At 45.4% G+C, this 21,211-nt stretch overlaps 1 protein-coding gene across 1 annotated transcript; it reads left to right on the top strand.

Annotated features, from left to right (window-relative positions):
* The first annotated feature begins 1,084 nt into the window (after positions 1–1,084).
* Positions 1,085–19,617, top strand: MINAR1 (membrane integral NOTCH2 associated receptor 1). Its single transcript, XM_051796948.1, has 4 exons — positions 1,085–1,245; positions 7,896–10,251; positions 11,667–11,921; positions 15,746–19,617. Exons 2-4 carry the CDS (start codon positions 7,942–7,944, stop codon positions 15,941–15,943), a joined length of 2,763 nt encoding a protein of 920 aa, XP_051652908.1. The 5' UTR covers positions 1,085–1,245; positions 7,896–7,941; the 3' UTR covers positions 15,944–19,617.
* Positions 19,618–21,211: the final 1,594 nt, after the last annotated feature.

Here is a 21,211-nt window from a genome sequence, read left to right as displayed (position 1 = left end):
GGACTCCCACGTTTGCAGCCCACGCAGCCCCTTGTGCTGTCATCCTACACCAGCAGACCCCATTCCTGTGAGGACCACCCCCACCTGCCTGAGGGGAGTCCAGATACCACGGGCAGCTGTGCAGCACATGGACTGTGCGTTGGTGGCCTTTGCGCCCTGAGGGTGGTGGGCGTGCAAGGGCAGGCACTGGGGTTCCATCATAGAACTGTTTAGGTTGGAAAAGACCTCTAAGATCATCAAGTCCAACTGTTAATCCAGCATTGCCAAGTCCACTACTAAACTATGTCCCTAAGTACCACATGAAGTACCTCCAGGGACGGTGACTCTACCACTTCCCTGGGCAGCCTGTTCCAGCCTTCACCTTTCAGTGAAGAAATTTTTCCTAATATCCAGACTAAACTTCCTTCACCTTTCAGTGAAGAAATTTTTCCCAGTATTTAATCTAAACTTCTCCGGTGCAACTTGAGGCCGTTTCCTCTTGTCCTGTCACTTGATACCTGGGAGAAGAGACCGACCCCCCACCTGGCTGCAACCTCCTTTCAGGTAGTTGTAAAGAGCGATAAGGTCCCCTTGTCCCTCCTTTTCTCCGGGCTGAATACCCCCAGCTCCATCAGCTGCTCCTGATCAGACTGATGCTCTCGATGTCCCCTGCTGGGAAGAGGCTCCTTTGCCACTGGACATCCCCTTCCCTGCACGCCCTTGCACCAGCCTGCGGGCGCTGTCCCCTCTTCCCGGACCGGGGTGCAGGGAAATGGCAGTGAAGGGGGAGCCGGGCGCTGCCCCCCGCCCCGCGGAGCGCCGGAACTCACACTAATAATCGCAATAATAATGATAACTGTTTAAGACAGCGGGGGCAACGCCCCTCCCGACCCCGCCGCGCCCCGTCCCTGCGGGCCCGGGACCGGCGCTGCCGCAGCGCCCGGGGCTGGTCGGGGCAGCCCCGCCGCGGCTGCGGGCGCGGGGGGCGGTGCGGGGAGGATCGGCCAGTGCAGCCCCCTCCCTCCCTCCGTCTCTCCCGTCTCCCCTCCTTCTCTTCGCTCTCTCCTCCCCTCCCTCCCCTCGGTCCCTCCTCCCATGCCAACCTGCTGCCGCCTTTGTCAGCGCAGCCCGGCGCTATGGCATCCTGCCGGGGCTTCAGGCTCGGGCTCTTCCTCCTCCTCCTCCTGGCCGGGAAGCGGCTGCTGCAGCGGCAGAGCCAACCGTGACGGCCGCGCTGCCCCGGCCAGAAGCAGGCGGAGCCCCCAGGTGAGCCCCAGGTGAGGGAGGGGTGGGCTGGCAGAAAGGGGTGGCGAGGACAAGCGCCCCCCGCTCCCCAGCGCCAGGGATGCTCTGGGCACCAGGGGTGCTGGGAAGCGGGTTCAGCACCGGCTCCCCCCTGCCGGGCTGGGAGAACGAGGGGTAAGTGCAGACAAGAGACCTCCCGCAGCCCCTGTGGTCCCCACCGGTGCCCCAGGTCCCACCTCTTTGTCAGGCTCCCCGGGAAAGGGGGGACTCCAAAATCTTAAAACTCTTATCTGTGACTTTGGCAGCTCCCCTTCAGTCCAACACAACTGGACCTGCCCGAGGGCAGCTGGAGGGGAGCAAGTGGGTGACCACCGGGCTGGGCCCCGGGGCCCCCAAGCCCCAAGCAGGAAGCCTGGAGGAATGGGGAGCGCCAGAGATGGGGAGCTGGAACCACCAGGGCTAGGGAGCAGTCAGGTCCAGAGTGACAGTGAGGTTGTTATAGGTTTGCTATGCAAAAATCCAGGTTGCCCACAAATGGGGTAAATTGCTCATATTTAATTCAATTAGAGCTTTTTGTGTCTGTCAGTGTTTGCAATGGTGTCTCCTTATGCAGAAATTTCCGGGAAAAATGTGACTTGGATGTGGTCTAATAATGTATTGGGAGGACAGTATTTGTGTGTCTGTATGGGCCAAGAGTTGGCAAAGAATAACCAAGAGTGTATGATGCAGTAATAATTCAAGTAATTTATTGCACAGTTTTAGAATGATTGTTTGCACTTTTCCAGATCATAGAAATACCTTAACCTGGATTGCATAACTGAACCATGCTAATAATCAGCTTAATGTTACTGTGCAAGAAAAATCAATGACAAACCTGGTTTGACTTGAGCCCTCATACGTCTGTGACGGTTTGGTGCCTTTACCCACAAGTTAATTTATGCACTCAGATCTTTTAAAAACTGCTGAATTCTGGGCGGCTGGGTTGGCTGAAGTGTTGTGCAGAGTCCTTTAACAGCAGAGCCTGCCTCTCTGTTAAGGAGCTGGGTTTGTAAAGCGCGGTTTTCTAGGGCTCATTCACACAAGATAAGAGCCAGAAAATAGCAACTTCTTCCAGCGCTAGTCCCAGCGACTCCCCGGTGAACCGCGGGTGAGGTTGGCGGTGGGATGCTCGGGAGTGTGCAAAGCGAGCGTCGTTCCTGTGTAGAACAGCAGCGAGCCACTGGCGAGAGCGGGTGCACCAGCACCATTGAGCTCCCAGGCTGCAGGCGTTCGTTCCCTTCGGTTCTGAAGGAGTGAATAAAACCCACATCAGCAAGGCAGGGAGCCAGAACCAACTCCTACCTGCCCCAGGGACCGGAGCCCACCCTGCTCCTGCACGGAGCGGTCCGGAGGAGCCAACCTGTGTCAGGCTCCTCGGGAGGACTTTGCAATGAAAGGTGGAGAGAAACAATTGCCATCGCGCGGCCAGGGCTCTGAAGTGCGCTTTTTAGTTTTCTTTTTAATGAGCGGTAGAAGGCTGGAGGGGGGAGGAGGAGGAATAAGGTGTGCGGAGACGGGCATTGTTTCCCTGAGTGCTGGCTCCCGTGTGTGTGCACGATGGAAGCCAGATGGGGCTCGAGGTTCCTTCATCAGAAATTTCTTAATGTTTTGACGGAGAAATGGATTCGCGAATATGGGAAAAAACAAAAACTGAATTCCATCTCAATGGGTTATATGTTTCATGCGAGGCGAGCGTTGCCTGCCTTGTTTTATAGTATCTGGTGTTGGGAAGACAGTCTGAATGATTTATGAGCTCAAGTTAATAGTAAAACAGCATATCACAGGCTCTGTATTAATGTTCTCCTGTGCTGAAGTAGCTGGCTCTTTCTGAGGGAATTTATGCGAGGATCACTCGCTCTGTCTGCCATCACCGTAATGGCATTCTGGGGTGGCCCGTTAGTCACCGTGGGGGGAAGCAAAACAAGGATGCTGCTTCCCTCTCGGCTAGCAAATCAAAGGGAGAGGGGAAATGATGACTCCAGCAGTCACATCTGTGTATTAGCTGCACCTGCTGTGGATATTGGGAAATGGGGAGAGCAAATGTCAGAGGCACAAAGAACAGGGAAGGAAATGAAGGAGGAAATAAGAGAGGAAGATAATGTGGTCTGTCTGCCAGTGGCCGTGATTCAGACTCGTGCAAGGCACCTTGGCACCTTGCAGCTGCTCAGGGAAGTCGAGTGGTGGGACTTTATCTTGAATCCTGTGCTTGGGGTTTGTCTGCCCCACTGTGCACTGCCCTTAGCCCATTTGATGGGGCAGGATTTGGGCTGAAGGTGTCATGGGGAAAGCAGCCAGGGCAACTGGGGAGCAGTACCAATTTCATGAATTCCTGTGGGTGGTGAATTCATAGGGTAGTCAGGAGGTGAGGGGACCACCCCCCCCAGTACTGATTTGGGATGTGGTGAGAAGAAAAAGTGCATTCTGGCTTTTCTACAGGGAAGCAAGCTGCATGAAAGAGTCTGCAGGTTCCCCTGGTCTGGAGAACCACAGGGGAGAGGTTTTACAGAGGCTTGATTCCTAAAGACACCAGAAAATAGAACAGTATATTCCCTTTGTGCAGCAGAAAGCTCCACTGGGGATGGAGGTTGCAATCGTAATATTCTTGGACTTCTCCAGAGGCTGAAGATAGTGGGTTAATGGTAAGATGAGAGCTCAGTTCATTGCTCTTGGTGCAGGGCAAAAAGACATTGATTTGTGGTAAGTCTGGAGCTCATCTGTGTGCAAGGAGAGTCAGACCCCATCGACTGGCCATGCAATATGATGCTGTACAAGTCCATGCTGGGATATAATTGTGCTATTAGAGCAGCGAATGTCGAATATTGAGAAGCTGAGTCAAAGTAACCCTCCCAGTGTTAATATAACAAAACCATTAAGGATGAAATATTAAGTGGCTCCTTTGGTCAGAGATGGTCTTGCTGAAGATAAATAAGCTAGATCCTGTCCCTGTGTCTGGTTAGCTCCGTGTCTCTGGAGACCAAAGTCAGTTTGAGGGGGGATGTTGGAGGCTGTGTGTAGCTGCTGGTAGTGAGAGTAAGGCACAAGGACCTCAGTGGAATTGAGGCCATCTGAGGAGACCCTGTGCTGCTGCTCTTGCTGAGGGTGCTTTCATTCACCTAGCTGCTTTTGACTGATTCGTGACCCTGTACCCTCCTTAAAAGATCTTTCTGTGCTTATTTCAGAGCTCTGCATTTATGTGCTATGTCCAGGTCTATTCTGGTCCTGCTTTGAGAGATAATGAATGAATGTGGACATAACAGCTGAGACGGTGCATGGCCAAGTGCTTGGCACCTGGGATGTGGCAGCTCCTGGGGTGACTTGCCAAGAGGCACCTGTCTCTGTCGCAGGCTGTTAGGAGACTTGACAAGAGACAGAGGAGCTTAATGTGCCACAAAAAATTTTGGCACGAGGTTTTTATGTCCCTGGCCCAGGAAACAAGATTTCAAGGCCCTTATATATTATCCTTATGGAGTGGTACATCCTATTCTTCACAGCCTGAATCTGTTGATGATGCTCCACTAGCAATGTTTCTGATGCTCTGGCACAAGGGAGCACCCATTTCCATGCACAGGCTGAAGCCCAGAGGTACCTTTCACACCTAAAGATCTCTCACACCAGAAAGCTGTTTGTGAAAAGCCAAGGGTTAAAGAGGAAATTATTCCAACTCCTAGCTAGCTTTCTTTTCCTCAAGGCCTACATCTGATTTTGCAACCTGCCTTTTCATTTCCCACCTCCTGTAGCTGAGGCGCAGTTGAACGAACTGGCCGAATTCCCACCTCAGAATGTTCAGCTCTCTCCTGGTCACCCCCTGTCTCAAAGCCTGTGTCACCTCCCTGTATTCTCACTTCTTTATAGCTGACTGCCACCTCCCAGGCTTCAGTCTGGGAGCACAGGATCTGAACTGAGCTAAGCCAGGTCTAGTAGAGCTCTTCTGCTTGGGATCTGTGCTTCACATCTGCTTGGGTGTGGGCTGGGGTCCTCAATCAAAGGCTCCTTGTTGGTGCTAAATAAAAACAGTGTGAGGCTGGGGGTATGCAGAAGGGCTTCCGCTCAACTTAATGAATATGTCAGCACTCAGCAGCTTTGAAAATCAGGCTGCACCTAAGTTTTACCAGATGCATAGAGTTTAGAAACCTGAATTGAAGTTAAAACCTCTGATACTAAGAATGCCTTGGTACAAAACAAAAAAATTCAAGAAACTGTACCCAGAATATCCTCACTGGGATGAGAGAGTAGACACAGAAGGGTGGGGAACAAAATGGTTTGACAGTTTACAAAAATACATTATCACAAATTGGCTACTTGTGTGTTTTTGCAGGAGTGTGAAGGAGGAGAAGGCAGGGCACTGACAGGCCAGTGCAGGGAGCTAGAGTGTGCATCAGGCTCTGAAAATGCCTCACATCCAGGTGAGGGTTTTTGCAAGAAGCTGTGAAGTTACAAACGGGAGGAGATAGTTGCTTTTGCTGGTATTCAGCCTGGAGATGACAAAAAGACATATTTTCACTCTTGTCCTAGGTGGCAGATTTATAACATGCAGAAAATTGACTTGTGATGCCAGTCCCCTGGCAGCTGGGAATGTCTCTGAGTCCCATATGTGAAGTTTACTCTGTGAGGGATTGGTGGCCTTAGTGGCACGTAGCATGATTTGGACCTTGGAAGCATCATTGTCTAATGGTGACACATCAGAGAAATACAAAGGCAGGCTGTGGGAAAGGCTGTGCCTTGGAGCACATACTGCTCATAGAGAGAAAAGGGATACAACCACCCTCCTTCAGCCTTTAGCATTACTTTTTGGAGCTGAGCACAGAACAGTAAAACGTTTTTTTGTCTTTTGTCAGCTGGCAGAAGAGTTGTGCTGCTATGCATAATACAGGAGCTTTAAAAGCAAAGATGCATGCAGCAGAGGTGTTGGAAAATCCCTGTAGCCATTGATTTCCAAGAGTCATGTTTACAATCACAGAAACACATTTAGGTTGCTGCTGCTCAGCTTCTGATCACACGCTGTAGAAAGATGCCTCTTAAATAAACATCCAAGTCTGTATGGAGACTTGTTTCATGCTCTTATGGGCAACTGGGTGGTCTCTCTGGAAGATGCTACTGTGGTGTTTGCTGTGAAAGCTGAAGTACTCTGGCTTCTGACACTGATAGTGATTGCCAGTATGTAATGTCAGGGCAAGATGAAAGGCTACAAGAGACAAAACAGAAAAAGGACCCCTGTATTCCTGGAGCGGTGCTCAGGAGTCCTGAGGTTTTTGGCTGGGAGGTGACTTTTTAAATGAGTAATAATAAACCTTGAAAGGTTGACTTCTGTGCTTTGCCATTTGGGTGGATATTCTGCACTTGATGGAGATGGAGAGGCTAATTCCAGGTGTCATCTAAGGGTGGGAGTAAATGGGAGAATATACCATACCTTTTGGGGAAGGGAAAATATTTTTGTCATTCCTATCAGTAAGAATAACAGACTGAGTGACCAAACATATTAATTGGCAGACTGCATCATCCCATGCTCTGTCTTTTCTAGCACCCAACCGCAGAGACACCGACAAGGATATTCACAATAGACAGATGAAAAATTACCACCATCCTTTCCTAATCCATAATAGCTATAGGTTGGTTTCAACTCTGAAAGTGCAGAGGTTTATATCCTTCCCAAGATGTTTGCTGGTGTTAGCTGTGCTTGTCCAAGCTATTCCTATTATCCACATAAATGTGCAGCTTTTGCTCTCCACCTCTGCCCTGTCATTTTGGGATGGTGAACGGAGATGCACCCTCAGGTTTCTCTGGGAGCACATTGCTGAAGAGGATGTTCTCTGTTCTTGCTATTTCTCAGTCTTCAAATCCACCCAGATTGGCAGCCAGCCCTCTAGCATCTGCTGGATTGGTTTCAAGGTTCAGTGGGATTTTTTTTTTTTGTTTAACTCTTTCTGTTCCTTGCTAAATTTTGCACTTTAGAGCTGAAGTTGGGGCTCACACAGACTTTTCCTGTGGGACCTGGCAACTTTTCCATTCCTGAATCATAACTTTGGAAAAAGTATTTCTGGGAAAAAACGTCAAGGTATCCGAAGGAGATAATTCATAGTAGAGGAGAAAATAATGATTTAAAATAATCAAGATGGTAATTACATGCTCAGATAACTTCTAAACATGTCAGAAGTTTATTGTCAGAAAGTCTTCCCAAGAGCCATTTGCATTCAGATATGAAAACAGCTGGGGTTGTCATGGTGCAGTAGATCACCTCTGGTTAGGCCAGGGCTAGAACTATTGCCAAGCAATTTGATGTCTGTGCTTTGAACCTCTCACATGTTGGTAAGAAATTCTGTGAAAGCCCCATAGCAAGCAGATTGGGATTGTCTATCTGCTCTTAGTTCAGCCCCTCCAAAACTTCTGCTGTTTATTCACTTAGTTGCTTTAGTAAATATGGACATAAATGAGCCTCCTTGGATAAAACCCTGACTCCATTTGAGTATTGATTTCATCGATCCAAGGATTACAGCCTGGAGTTCGGAACAAGAGGATGGGTTATAAAAGCAAGCCCTGGACTGCATGGCTAGGGAGCCAGGCCCCATCTGGGGCTGAGTTACAAGGTCCTGGGTATTATCTGTGAGTGACTTACAATCTTTTTTGTGTTGCTGTAGAAGTGGAACGCAGTTTCCAGGCTAAACAACAAAATACGCGTAAGCCATGGAGTCCAACCAGGAATCCTCACTCTTCCTGGTGAAGATACTGGAGGAGCTGGACACAAAGCAGAATACTGTTTCTTACCAGGATCTCTGCAAGTCCCTGTGTGCAAGGTTTGATTTATCCCAGTTGGCCAAGCTCAGAAGCGTGCTGTTTTACACTGCTTGCCTGGATCCTAATTTCCCAGCGACTTTGTTCAAAGACAAAATGAGATGCACTGTAAACAATCAGCAATCAAAGAAAATCATGGTTGCAGCAGATATAGTAACAATATTCAACCTCATACAAATGAACGGGGGAGTGGCCAAGGAGAAGCTTCCAGTTGCAAGGCATAAAGTGAAGAAGAAAGAGTCCTTTGAGTCCTGTAGGTCTGACACAGAAATCTGCAATATGGCAGACTGTGTGCCTGACTGCATGCCCAACTGCGAGCTGAACGACCAGGAGTTCAGCCGGGGCTTTCCAGTCAGAAGGTCTTCAAAATGCAGAAAGATGGACTGCAAAGACTGCCAGCAGTTTGTCCCCTCATCAGAACCCAACTTTTTGCTTGGCGTTAGTAAGGACATGAAGGGCCGGGCTGCCTCTCTGGACAGGCTGCAGGCACTGGCGTCCTACTCCATCGCCACTTCCCCACCGTGTGAGATGCAGAGTACATATTTCCCCATGAACATTGAAAATGAATCTATTTCAGACCAGGATTCCTTGCCTATAAGTGCAAGCATAAAGGAAACTTTCATTTCAAATGATGAGCCTTTCATGATGCAGTCGTGTGTCCAGAAAAGAAATATATTCAAAGAAGATTTTCATAATCTGATTACAATATCTCCCAACTTAATACCATCCAACAAAACGCCAGAAGATGGACACAGAGAGCCTCAAAACAGGAAAGAAAGCTCTAAGCAGACTTTCTTTAACCACAGCTTTGAAATGCCATACAGCAGCCAGTACCTGAATCCAGTTTATTCTCCTATGCCAGACAAAAGGCGAGTGAAGCATGAAAGTTTAGATGATCTTCAAGCTTCAACATATTTTGGCCCAACTACTGTTCTTGGACCCCAGGACACCAAAAAGTGGACTGGAAAGCCAACCAAGCAGACTGCCTGGCCAGCTAAAAGCTGGAGTTTAAATACTGAGGAGGTCCCTGACTTTGAACGATCATTTTTTAATAGGAAACAGTCTGAAGAGAAACCACGATACCAGGCTTCCAGCAACCCATCTCCAAACTTTCCTTCAGTTGACAGACATCAGTCCTACCTAAATGCGAAGGATCAGCAACCAATTATGCAGGCAAACTACGCTGTGAAACCCAATGGGCATAAACCCAAGGAGATTCCTTCCATTCTAGATGTGGAGAAACATGAGCCAGTCAAAAAGTTTAAGGATAAAAGCATTAATTGTACTTCTGTCCAGATCTTAAGCATTGACAGGACCATGAGTGTTGGGACACAAACGGAGCAACAAGTTCTGGACCACAAGAAATGCAAGGATTTGTGTGCAGCTGGCCAAGCCAAGTACAGTGAACGGCACTCTCTTAAGCAGTCGGATGATGACTCTGAAATTGTGAGTGATGACATCAGTGACATTTTCCGGTTTTTGGATGACATGAGCATCAGCGGCTCCACAGGAGTGATGCAGTCTTCATGCTACAACAGCACTGGTTCCTTGTCTCAGGTGCATAAATCAGACTGTGAGAGCTCACCTGAGCACAATTTGACTAAGATCTCCAATGGGAGTGCCTGTAACAAATTGGATAAAGTGGTCCGGGCAGACATCAGTAACACAGATGATGAACTGAAAACGAGTGTCTGCAAATTGGTCTTGAGGATTGGCGAAATAGAGAAGAAACTGGAATCTCTCTCAGGTGTCCGAGAAGAAATCTCTCAAGTCCTGGGAAAATTAAGCAAGCTGGATCAAAAAATCCAGCAGCCAGAGAAGGTCAGTGTACAAATAGATCTCAATTCTCTGACAAGTGATGCCGCGTCAGATGAGAGTAACTCCCCGCAGATATTTCAGTGCCACAATACTCCTCATGGAGGCAAACTGGAGAACAATCCAGAATGGTGCTGTTCAGACGCCAGTGGAAGTAATAGTGAGAGTCTTCGAGTAAAAGCCTTAAAAAAAAGTTTGTTTACTAGGAGGTCATCGAGATCCTTAACAGAAGAAAACAGTGCAACCGAATCCAAAATAGCAAGTATTTCAAACTCTCCCCGAGACTGGAGAGCTATTACTTACACCAACAAAGTTGGCATTACAGAGGAGGAAATGAAAGAGAGAGATGGAGGAGAAAATAAGGATTGGCACAGGAAACCTAAAGAGGTAATTTCAACTTTAACTCACATAATAAGCACTTAAAAAAAATCTAGTTATGAATGTGTTCCATAGTCATCCCATGCCTTGGGGTGTGACAATACTTTGCCCTGCCATGTTATGTCTGTCTTTATTGTTACCATAATTGAGTGATTTTACACCTATATGTACTTGTTGGCAGCTGCAAAATGATCAAGTTGCTCCTTAAAAGCTTTGTTTTTTTGGAAAGGGAAGGGGGTAATGTGGGTCACATGTGGAGGATGATGGTATTCTTCATCATCAGTGGCAATATAAGAGGCCTGATAATTATCTTGGTGAAAAGGGTGTGGGGAAAATTGATGTTCTCTAGTGGTTGTTTTAGAAGGGATATTTTGAAATTGAATTGTGACGGCTTTTGTCAGAGTAGTATGTACATATTTAAAAACCAACAAAATGGATTCGTGAATTCAAATCCCTCAAGAAAAGAATGCTCATATGTGTGCTGTGAGATGCTCATTGTGGTTATGTTCTCTCTGTCTGACTTTGACGGTCATTTAAATGAATCTTAAGCCTTCCCTTGTGGAACTGCAGCATAGCCATGGTTTTGGTCTTGTTGGTCAGAAAAACTCTGCCCATCCTCCCCACAATTGCCCACTGCCCCTGTGCTTGTTCCTGTTTCATGAACAGTGAGGAGGGTTGGGGGTCCTGCAGCACCCTTGTCATTTGGGCCCACACGATGGGCATACTGTACCTCCTTATGATGGAAAATGAGGGCAGAGAAGGGTTGAGGGTTGAGAAGGGAGAGGAAGAGGTTTGATGGAAATAAGTGCAGTGAGGTGAACAAGAAACCATAAACCATGGGCTCTTACTAGACTGAAGAAGGGGAAGGTTACCCTTAGTAAGCCCAAACCCTGGGTTTTCTGTACATTGCTCTTCTCAGGATGTCATTTGATTTTGAAAGTCCCTTCCTCACTCCTGCAGTGGACTGTGGCTGACACTGGATGGTACCATGGATGGTGCAGTGTCAAGGGTGTGCTAGCTGGGGCCCTCCCTCAAGACTGCTTCATGTTAAGATTTGATCTGGAAACAGAAACCTGGAAGCCTGCATGTGTCTCACAGCCTTTGCAGATCAGCTTGGCTTCTCTGGATGTCAGGGCCATTTTCAGAATAGTTTTATGATTTGTAAACCGTATAAACCCTAAATTTGCTCTTCTACATCAGCATTGTGTTCATATTATACTGAATGTGGAATGATGTCTGTAAAATACCACTTGGTCTGGTTGTGAGAAGAAGGTGGGCAAATGGATTAAGACCATCCAAAACCTTTGTCCTTACTGGTAAATTTTTTATCATGTGGTGATTCTGAAAGGAATATCTCTGTCCTTTGTGTTTAACTCCCTCATAGTCCTGTTTTTTCTCTCAAATTCTTTTGAACCCTATTGCAGGCAGACAGGCAATATGAAATCCCACAGCCACATAGACTCTCTAAACAACCAAAAGATGCTTTCTTGATTGAGCAAGTCTTTAGTCCTCATCCCTACCCTGCATCACTCAAGTCACACATGAAAAGCAACCCACTGTACACAGACATGAGGCTGACAGAGCTGGCTGAAGTGAAACGCGCCCAGCCGTCATGGACCATAGAGGAATACACGAGGAATTCGGGGGATAAAGGCAAGATTGCAGCGTTGGATCTACAAGTGAGTCCCATTTGTTTGATTTGAATAGCTTGATTGCAAATGGATGTTGCCACAATATGCATCTAAGAAGGGATTTGGATAGCTCAGGAAGGAGCTATGCAGTGTTGAGCCTCTAATCGTGCTGATCCCTATCCATCCTGACCAGGGACAATGAAGAATGTGGATGTTTCATTGCAGAATGGTGATCCTTGACAGGTTGGTGCTCCCAGCTAAGTCTGCAGTGGAGAGATGTCTGCTAAGCCACTGTGGTTTTAGTAGGTCTAAAGAAGAGTTGGGGTATAAAGGACCGCAGAGGTGATTTGGCCCCTAACTGCAGCAAGGCAGAGTGGTGCAGAAACTGGAATCACTGCTTTTTCTTCTTTGTTCTGTCTGAATTATTCACAGAAAATTGAGGTGTTAGAGTTTTTTTCATTTTACTAGGAATATGAGATATAAAATGCTTGTAGAAGATGTTCAGTACTATGACTAGTTTTGAAACCCATCACCATTGCAGCTTTGAAGTGGCTGTTGGAAACCAACCAGTCAACTAAAGCATTGTTTGCGTTTTGGTTCAGCTTGTAAGTGTGCAGAATCTCGTGCAACAAGCACAGCAGAGCAACTTACTGGGAGACAAACTAAAATTTTGGATTCAAATTTTTCCAAACTGTTTTGTATTTGAAATCATGAACCTGATATAAAATGAGCACCCACATTGGATACCCTGTCTAGACTAATAAACACAAGACCTTTTCTAGGAAGGAAGGTATTTGAGCACAGGTTTAAAGAGGAAGCCTGAGGAATGACATCCAAATGTGTAAAGACCAAATAAATGTTGCATTATTTGGTCTTGAAACCCAAAATGCATCACATAATGAAATCCACTCTGATGCACAGATCACTGTGTATCATTTTGACAGTAGAATGTAGAACCAGTGGGGAATCTGGTGCTGACCTGAGACATTTTGGTCTCCTTGCACGTGTGTGCATGTCCCAGAGCAGAGCAGGCTGCCCCAGTTAGCTACAGGCTTGGCAGCAGTTGGGGTGCACTGACCTACAGCTCAGGGTGTGTCAGCCCTGCAGTCGTTCTGTGTCCAGCAGTCTGTGGGGTGCAGCCACCCTCAGGGAGGGAGCCTGCTTGTCTCCACAGCTTGTCTGCCAGGGAAAGTGGCATGCAAGAGCCTTAGACTTGCTGCTCCATGCCAGCTCTCAATGGCTCAGTGCTGAGGTACCTAACCCAGCTCCAAACCCATCAGACTAAGCCCTAGGAAAGCATCATGATACTGTGAGAAAGACAGGATCCATGCCATGCCTCAGGACCTCTAGTTGGCTGGTTTGGAGTTAAAACCATTACCCACACAGTGCTGTAGTGCACTCCTATGAGTGTTTGTGCAGAAATTTCTGCCCAAAAAATTCGCCTTCTCGCTCAGCTCATGCAAACTTCCCTGTCCTCACCAGCCCCTGCTCCTTGCTGTGGTTAAAGTGCCCTCGGAGAGAAACTAAGCATCACAGGGACCGGGCTGCATCTTGCCTCAGCTGCCTGCTGCTTTTTGGGTCTTAAAAGCTTTAGAGGGCTTATTAAATTCCTAACCCTGGTATTGCACACTGCTTGCTAGAGTAGGAGTAGGCTGGCAGAAGTTCCTCTGCAGCAGACAGTCACAAAGCATCCCTTACCTGCTGCACGAGGCAGTAAGGGAGGTGATATCTGGGAGCAAAGCTCCCTTGGGAGAAGTGTTTTCCATCTGCTCCTCATAGGGCTGTTTCGTTCTGTGTGAGCAGCCCTGCGTGACTATGAGCAAACCAGAGAAAGCTGCTTATTGCCATCATTTATCTTTAGGATAAAGGTGATAGAACTTTACTGGTTTGATTCTCTCCCTCCAAAGAGACTGTCAGAATTGCATCTACCCCGCAAAGCCCATGTCTAGACTTTGTAATAGAGCTTACTGGCAAACTTAAAAAATAGACACAGACTGATGAGTGGGTTTTTTTCCCAGTGATTAAGTTTATTAGAACTGAAAGTAAATACATTATGCCTTAATGAACATTCCTACGTCTGGCAATGAAATGGGAAAGGAAGCTGATTAACAGTAATGGGCCTTTTTAATAATGCACCTTCCTTCTGAAGCAGTTAAAAGGTCAATGCCAAGGCAGAGGGGTCCAAAACTGCAATTTCCTTGAAGCATAGTATGGCTATTTTTGGGATTTTTCTACCTTTGTTTACTTAAAATTTCTCCTGGTGCTTGACAGTCTGCGGGGTTTTTCTCCTAAAAAAGAAATTGCAAAACTAGTCAGGCCAAAGCTTGTCCCAGGTGTGGGCTCTGTGTGAGATTCATTGCTTTGCTCTGTGTATGATGATCCACTGGGATGAAACAGTGTCAGGCTGTTTTCTCATGCCTTCAGAGATGAGATTGCTGATTTTTTTCAGAAGACTGGAACAGGTCATTCAGACCCCAAATGGTGCAATCCCTGATGTGGCTGATGGTCTCTGTTTCAGCATACTAACACTGTCATAGCAGCCTCCATTAAACGATAATAAAACCATTGCTCAGTTTTCGTTGTTTATTTCTGGGGTAGCTACAAAATCACTTCTTGTAGTAGTTCTGTACATAAAGCAAACACTGCTATCAGGCAAAGCAAAGTTTCAGCCAGTAGCTCATGGCCACAAAAATCTGAATTAGTCAATTAAAGGCTTACTCAAATCCCTCTCAAGTCAGCTGGAGTTTCTTTGCAGGGTCCAAAAAGCTTTGGATGAGGACTGTTACATGCACAGAAATGGTGTGTGTTAGGATATTCTCATTGTAACATTTTTATGTGGAATCTTTTTCATTTTTAAAAAAGAAATAGCCTTTTGGAACCCCAGACACAGGAGACAGCTTTGAGGAAATGCTGTCATTTTTCAGAATGTTCTTTTTGCTTTATTTCTCTCTTCTGGTAAGTGCAATATAATACCTAGTGTTTGAGTTTCCCCAATTTTCCCCCCATTTTCCTCTAACACAAAGGTTAAAGGGAAAAAACAAGCAAGGTGAAAATGCAAAGCTTGAAGAGCTCATAAAAACTTAGGAATAAAAAACTAAAATAAATAAATAAATCATTCAGATGGAGATACTGATAAGTGCAGGCTGCCTTTCATTTTTGTGGCCATTTGAGATTCCCTTCACTTTTTTTCTGTTTTTTTTTTTTGTCAGCTGCATGGAATGGGAGGGCAAAGTCTTCGTGGAAACTCCCTTGGAATCCCACTCTGTGAGGTGCTCAGCACCCACTGCCTGTGGTTGAAGGGCTGGAATGAAGGGCTGGTATCCCCGGGCATTGCCATTCCAGAGGGGGTTCTGCAAATTGCCCCTCCAGCAGGACTGGGTGCTGGATGGGGCTGGACAGTCACACCCTGCAAGCAAGTCATGGTAGCAAAATTAGGGTTATCTTTACAAAACATAGTGCATGAGGAGCATATGTTAAGAGCCCTTCCCATCAGCTGAGCTTTAATAATTTACAAATTATTAACAGTAACAGGCTGGTACTTGCTGACATCTCTGCTGTCTAGCAGATTAAAGAGATTTTATTTAAATGCCATCCGAGATGACGAAGTTTCCGGCAAATCAGAGGTATGTGAGGGATTTTGCAGCAGAATCTTACTGTTGCAGGAGTTTATTTTTTGCAGTATTTTGTTACCACTTTTGTCAGCTTTGTGGAATTGGGACCAGGAGTTGAAGGGATGTGAGAAGTGGCAATAACCCACTTTATCCTGGCAGCAGATCCAGATGCAGTTGGGAGGCCTTCAGGAACATCTGCTTTGTTTATTTTATTAATGACAGATCCCAGACAATTAACAACTGTTTCCTTTTGATTTTTAGACTCAAGAATCTTTAAACCCAAACAACTTAGAATACTGGATGGAAGACATTTATACTCCTGGCTATGATTCCTTATTAAAACGGAAAGAAGCCGAGTTCAGAAGAGCAAAGGTTTGCAAGATCGCTGCCCTGATCACAGCAGCAGCTTGTACTGTTATTCTGGTCATTGTAGTTCCCATTTGCACAATGAAATCCTGAACCTGTGGACAGACCCGTGACTCCCAGCCACGTGTATCTCAGATAGCTCACGCTGTGTTTCAACTGGCTGATGGCAAAACTGTAAGGAATTTGCTAAGGAACAATGTTCTGAGGATATACTGATGGAGAGTGCTGTAAATGAAGGCAAACCACAAAACAGATAGAGAAACATTTTTGGAAAAGTCTTATTTTAAATAACAGACTGTGTGGTGAAGTTAATGGGAACTTGGTTCAATTTTTATGCATTTTTAAAAGTGCAATATTTTTTTTTCCTAAAGAAATGATATTATGTTTTACAGAATCAGAGACTGATGAGAATCCAGGTGAAAGAGGAAGGTTATCTGAGCTATGTTGCATTTAATGGAGGTGTGGGTACATGGAGGTAGCACTGTATAGAAGGGAATGTTCTATATGCATTACATCAGGGAGCTAGGAAAGTCTTAAAGCTCTCTACAATGTAGAAAACTCTGAATGTATTGTATTTATTTTATAGTATTTATGTATTTCATGGTCATTTGATTGAAAGCAGACTGTGTAGCTGTGAACAGAGTTCATTCCTATGTTCAGATTAAAAAGGGCTCTTTGTATTTGGTCTTGCCCTAAGACCCACTCTATCATCACTGAGTACTTAGATAAGTGCAATGTGCTGCAGACCAAAAAGATTATGTTTTAAAGCAATCACAAGAGGTTTCAGTTGCTTCTGTTGAATAACATTTGCATAGAGCTGGCAAGCTTGCCTTGCCAAAAGGGTATTCTTTACCTCTGCAGACAGTGAAATTGTCTCAATTTCACTCCTGCCAGCAAGCAAAGCTGGCAAATCAAAGCAACACTCTGTTAAAGTTCTTGGAGATGTAATCTGAACAGTTATAATTTTTTTCTCAAAGTCTTTGTGCCTTTTTTTAGACTGTAGATTAAATAGTACTGTTTTATTTTTTACTATTTTAAGCCCATAACATAATTCACAGCATAATGGGTACTAATGGAGGTTCTTTTCCCACAAGCCTTCTATACAGTTCCGAGTGCTCCTCAAGCAACAGGGCTGGTGGTTACTGAGCACTTATATTAAGGGCACAATTTTTCAGCATTAGTAGAAACTTGCTGTTGATGCAATGCATTTGGCACGGGGAGATCTTTTGCTTCCCTCTTGCTGATGTATTTAAGAATAATGGTTGACTCTGCTGGACAGCAAGAAGTCTGTATCCCATTGGAAATGTCCATTTGATACTTTATCCCAAATGCAAATAGCAGGTTTGATGGAATTCTCAGGCTAGGACAGAAATTGCCTGTCATGGTTAGTGAAAGCAAATACCCAGACAGTATTACTCTTCTGTCAAGTATAGATGGGAGGGGAAAAAAAAAAAGTATTTTCAGGAAATAATGTGATCTTGCTGGTCCTCTAAGGGAAAGGAAATTCTTTTAGTGAATGCTTTTTTTATGTAGGATAATTTGGTTTCTTCAGAAGCAGCCTCCCTACACGATGACACAGCAGCTGGGAGAGCTTCGGATGCTCCTTTCTCTGGCTCTCTGGGATGTGCTGCACTCACTGTTTGTTTCTGGCTGGTTTAAAAAAAGTATTGAGGAGAGGGTGTGTGGGAGGCAAAGGCTTTGTTGTGACTTTAGATGTGTGTCAGTTCTTTCCTGCAGCTGGAGAGCTGTTTATGTGCTGCTCGCGTGCTGTTTTATTTCGGGATAGGTGATCCCTGGGACTGTTGATCTGTCAGAAAAATAGGTGTAAGCACAGGGTCAGGTGTCCCATCAGCAAACAGAGAACAAGAGTAAGCCCCCAGACAACATCTGTGCCTGCCTGGCCTGAATCCTGACCCAAATTCTGTAGATTTGGCCCATTCTTATTACCAAGATAATTTCTCTTTCCTCCCAGATGCTGCAGGATAGAGTCACAGCAGGGAGGGAGCAATTCACACTGTCTATTTTAGGCTGCCTTTGGTTATGGTATGATTCAGAATACCTGAGTACAGGAGCTCAGGATCCATATGTAGTAAATATAGACAGGTAGAGAAACCCCTGGGGACAATTCAGAGCTGCCAGCAAGATATCTAATATTAGACATGTGAAAATGCTCTGGGGGACACTGCAGTTTACCTTATGCACAATTTAGGTTGATTGTATATATTAAAAAAAAACTGTTCCTGGTTCCAGGTAATGTCATAAAGCCCTTTGACACCCCTCCTTGGCCAGTGACAGGAGCACAGGGTGCTGTTGGAAGGAGCAGCGTGGCCCCAGGGGGGATGGCAGACCCCCTTCTGCCCACATGAGTGGTGAAAGCCCCTGGGAGTGGCAGGATGAGAAGGGATGGACGCTGGGCAGATCCCCTGCCTTCACCAACCCCTCTTGCACTAGGCACGAGTGGTCTGACCCTGCTGCCCCCAGCCCCAAATCAGCAGCGCTTTCTCTAGGGCATCTCAGCAATCTGATTTTAGAAAATCTCTGACTATCAAAGGGGAGATATGAGAAAGATGCAGAAGATGTTGCTGATCACAGGTTTTATCCATGCAGGGATTTTTAATTTGTCTGTGCAACTCATCCAGCTGGCACCAGATGAGTGTTTGCATAAGAAATACCCAGAATCCTGGGAAGGGTTTTACAGGTTATGGAGCCGTGGGTGACATGAAGCTGGCCCAACCCAAGCACTCAGCATCCCAAGCATCCATGCTGCTCCTAATTTACTGAGGTGCTTTTGCCCATCCTTACTTTGCACAAGCAGCCAGTGGCACCCACCTCCATTGGGGCAGTGGTTTCCTTACACACCAGACCACAGTTTGTCATGGATTTCCACTTGGGGTTTGATTTGGCTCCTGCAGCCTCTGGGAACATTTCCATGGTGCCAGGAGCCTCAGGGAAGCTGGGGGATCCCAGTTCCCTGCCTCCCTGCTCTGCAAATACCTCTGTGAGCTGTTCTCCTCCACTCCCTGGCTGCCTCTGCAGGCAGCTGCTTGGCACCATGGGATGTGCATCCCTAGCCATTCCCAGTGGGGTTTGATCTGGCACAGAGCCCTTCTTAAAATAGGCATGGAGATGGAGTGATGGGATGCTGCTACTGGAGGAAAGCAGCTGGGGAAGGAGGGACCCTGTGGTTCTGAACAGAGTGTACAAACTGGGTGAAATCCTGACATATTAACCTGCAAGAATATTGTGATCAATCTTGTGAACCAGTTACCAACTAGAATACACTGTATACTATATGATAGACTTTTGTATAAAAAAAATTAAAGCTATAGGTACATTGTAATCCTTGGTGTGATTGAAAAAAGTGTCCTAGATTGTATTACTTAATTAAAATAATGATGAGCATATTGAACTGTTTTTCGTATTTATGCCTTATAAACTTGATATATTACACATGATAAAATGAAACTGCAAGAACTATAAGAAAAGATACTCCATTTTGGGGGCAAATCCCATTTGCTTTTTCTAAAAAAAGAGTCCTGCTTGAAATGAGCTTAATAAATCATGTGTGCAGAAGAGCAAGAGGAGGATATGTCCCCAAATGACTTTTTAGGATTTTTTTTTTTTAATGGGGCTTTGGTTAATGTACTATGTAATAATTTTATTTTATAATGTTACTGTACAATGTTGCCTTTTGGTTCATTTAAATATTACACCAAATAAACTTGAAAATTACAGCATCCTAAGTTTTAATGAAACAGTTATAATAATTTATTACTCCATTGTTTTTCCTCTTGTTTTTTTTTCCCAGGGACATCAAGATAGCCATGGGATGCAAGTGTCTCAGTGTTAGATAACTAAGCAGGCTATCTAGTTCTTGGCAGAATTGCTAATGGATTTCTCACTTGTGAAATAATAAGATGGCAGAAGATAATGAAAAACAAGTTTGTTGGGTTTCTTTTAAAAGCTCCTTTGCATCACATTGTCTGGTCTTCTGAGAGATTAGCTCCTGACACTAATCATAATACATAATTTTATAGGTTATTTCACGACTGAGGTTTGCCATATCAACTGTTTTAACAAGGTCATGACTAATATTTTGGTATCTGTTTCACTTACATGTTTGTGCAACCACTGTCTCTTTTAAGTCAGCACCATGTGTAAGTATTTATAGTCACCTGTGAACAGGCAAACAGTTTACTTAGGATGTCTGTATGAATTTAATTTGTTGCTTTTGACTTGTTAATTGCAAAATCTGGTTGTCTTAAAATGCCAAGTGTTGAAACACAGGTAGACCTGAGCCTACCACCAAAGGTAATCCAACATCAGAGGTTGCAGAGGACAGCCGTGCAAGAGGACATATATAAACAATGAGCAATGACATGAAAACATAATAATGTGAGATCTTGATTTCCTCCTCTCTGCTGCATAAACACCTTCAATGTGTTGCTTTAGCAGTTTTGGTCAGGATGGGGAGTGCTGAGTGCTCTCTGCAGGGCCAGAACACCAGCTCCAACCTCAGGTGCTCACATGGTGTGAGTCAGGCTGCAAAACATCACAGGTCCCCTTGGGAGGGACTGTGAGTCACAATTTAGGATTGGTTTCAGTTTTGGAGATGGTAGCCTGGGTTTGCATTAATTTCAGGTTTTTCTCTTGTACCCATCAAATGCAGAAGCTTACAGGTAGAAGTGCTCTTTCGATTTTTACGTTACAGCATGAATCCAGGAACAGGAACATTCATAAAAATGCTAAGTGGGATCACGCTCATGCCAAAAAATGCTAAACACTCTGGCACAGTATTCCTCAGTCATGAAGCTGCCTATATCAGATATATAGATCTCATCTGGGTCATCACTGTGCTAGAAGATGGAGCAGCTGCCAGGTTTCTGTCTGCTGAATAAGTCACTGAGTCTCAAGGTAGAAGAAAGCTCCTACACTCCATGCTGTATTGGTGACCAAGACCCAGCCTCATGAGCTCTGCTGCTTTGAATGTATCTCTCACAGCTATCAATTGTACTGCTTGAATAAATTCTTTATTTCAGATCTAGATCTGGTGAATGACTCTGTGTGTTGCACAAATGAGTCACAAGCCAAATACTGGATTTTGGGGCTCTATACTGCCCTTTAAGGTGCTCCTGTGTCTCCATCCCACTGAATCTGCACATGGAAGAAGAGAAAGGAGCATAGCAGAGTGCTCCTATTGAAAGGAAAGGTCAGTTGTGTTTGTGTGCACTTTGGGATAAGGCAAGCACTTGTAGAAGTAATTATGAAGATGAGGTACTTCCTTTAATTTTATTTTTTCTTTGCTGTCTTTTCAGGAAAGAGCACTGTATCCTGTGAAGTGCTGCTCTGTTAGTTCTACAA

Source organism: Manacus candei, unplaced genomic scaffold (assembly GCF_025592945.1).
Source record: "Manacus candei isolate 608988 ecotype Guabito, Panama unplaced genomic scaffold, ASM2559294v1 h1tg000046l, whole genome shotgun sequence".
Classification (NCBI taxonomy): Eukaryota; Metazoa; Chordata; class Aves; order Passeriformes; family Pipridae; genus Manacus; species Manacus candei.
Note: the sequence above shows the minus strand (reverse complement) of the source record. Positions and strands in the feature narration are given on the sequence as shown.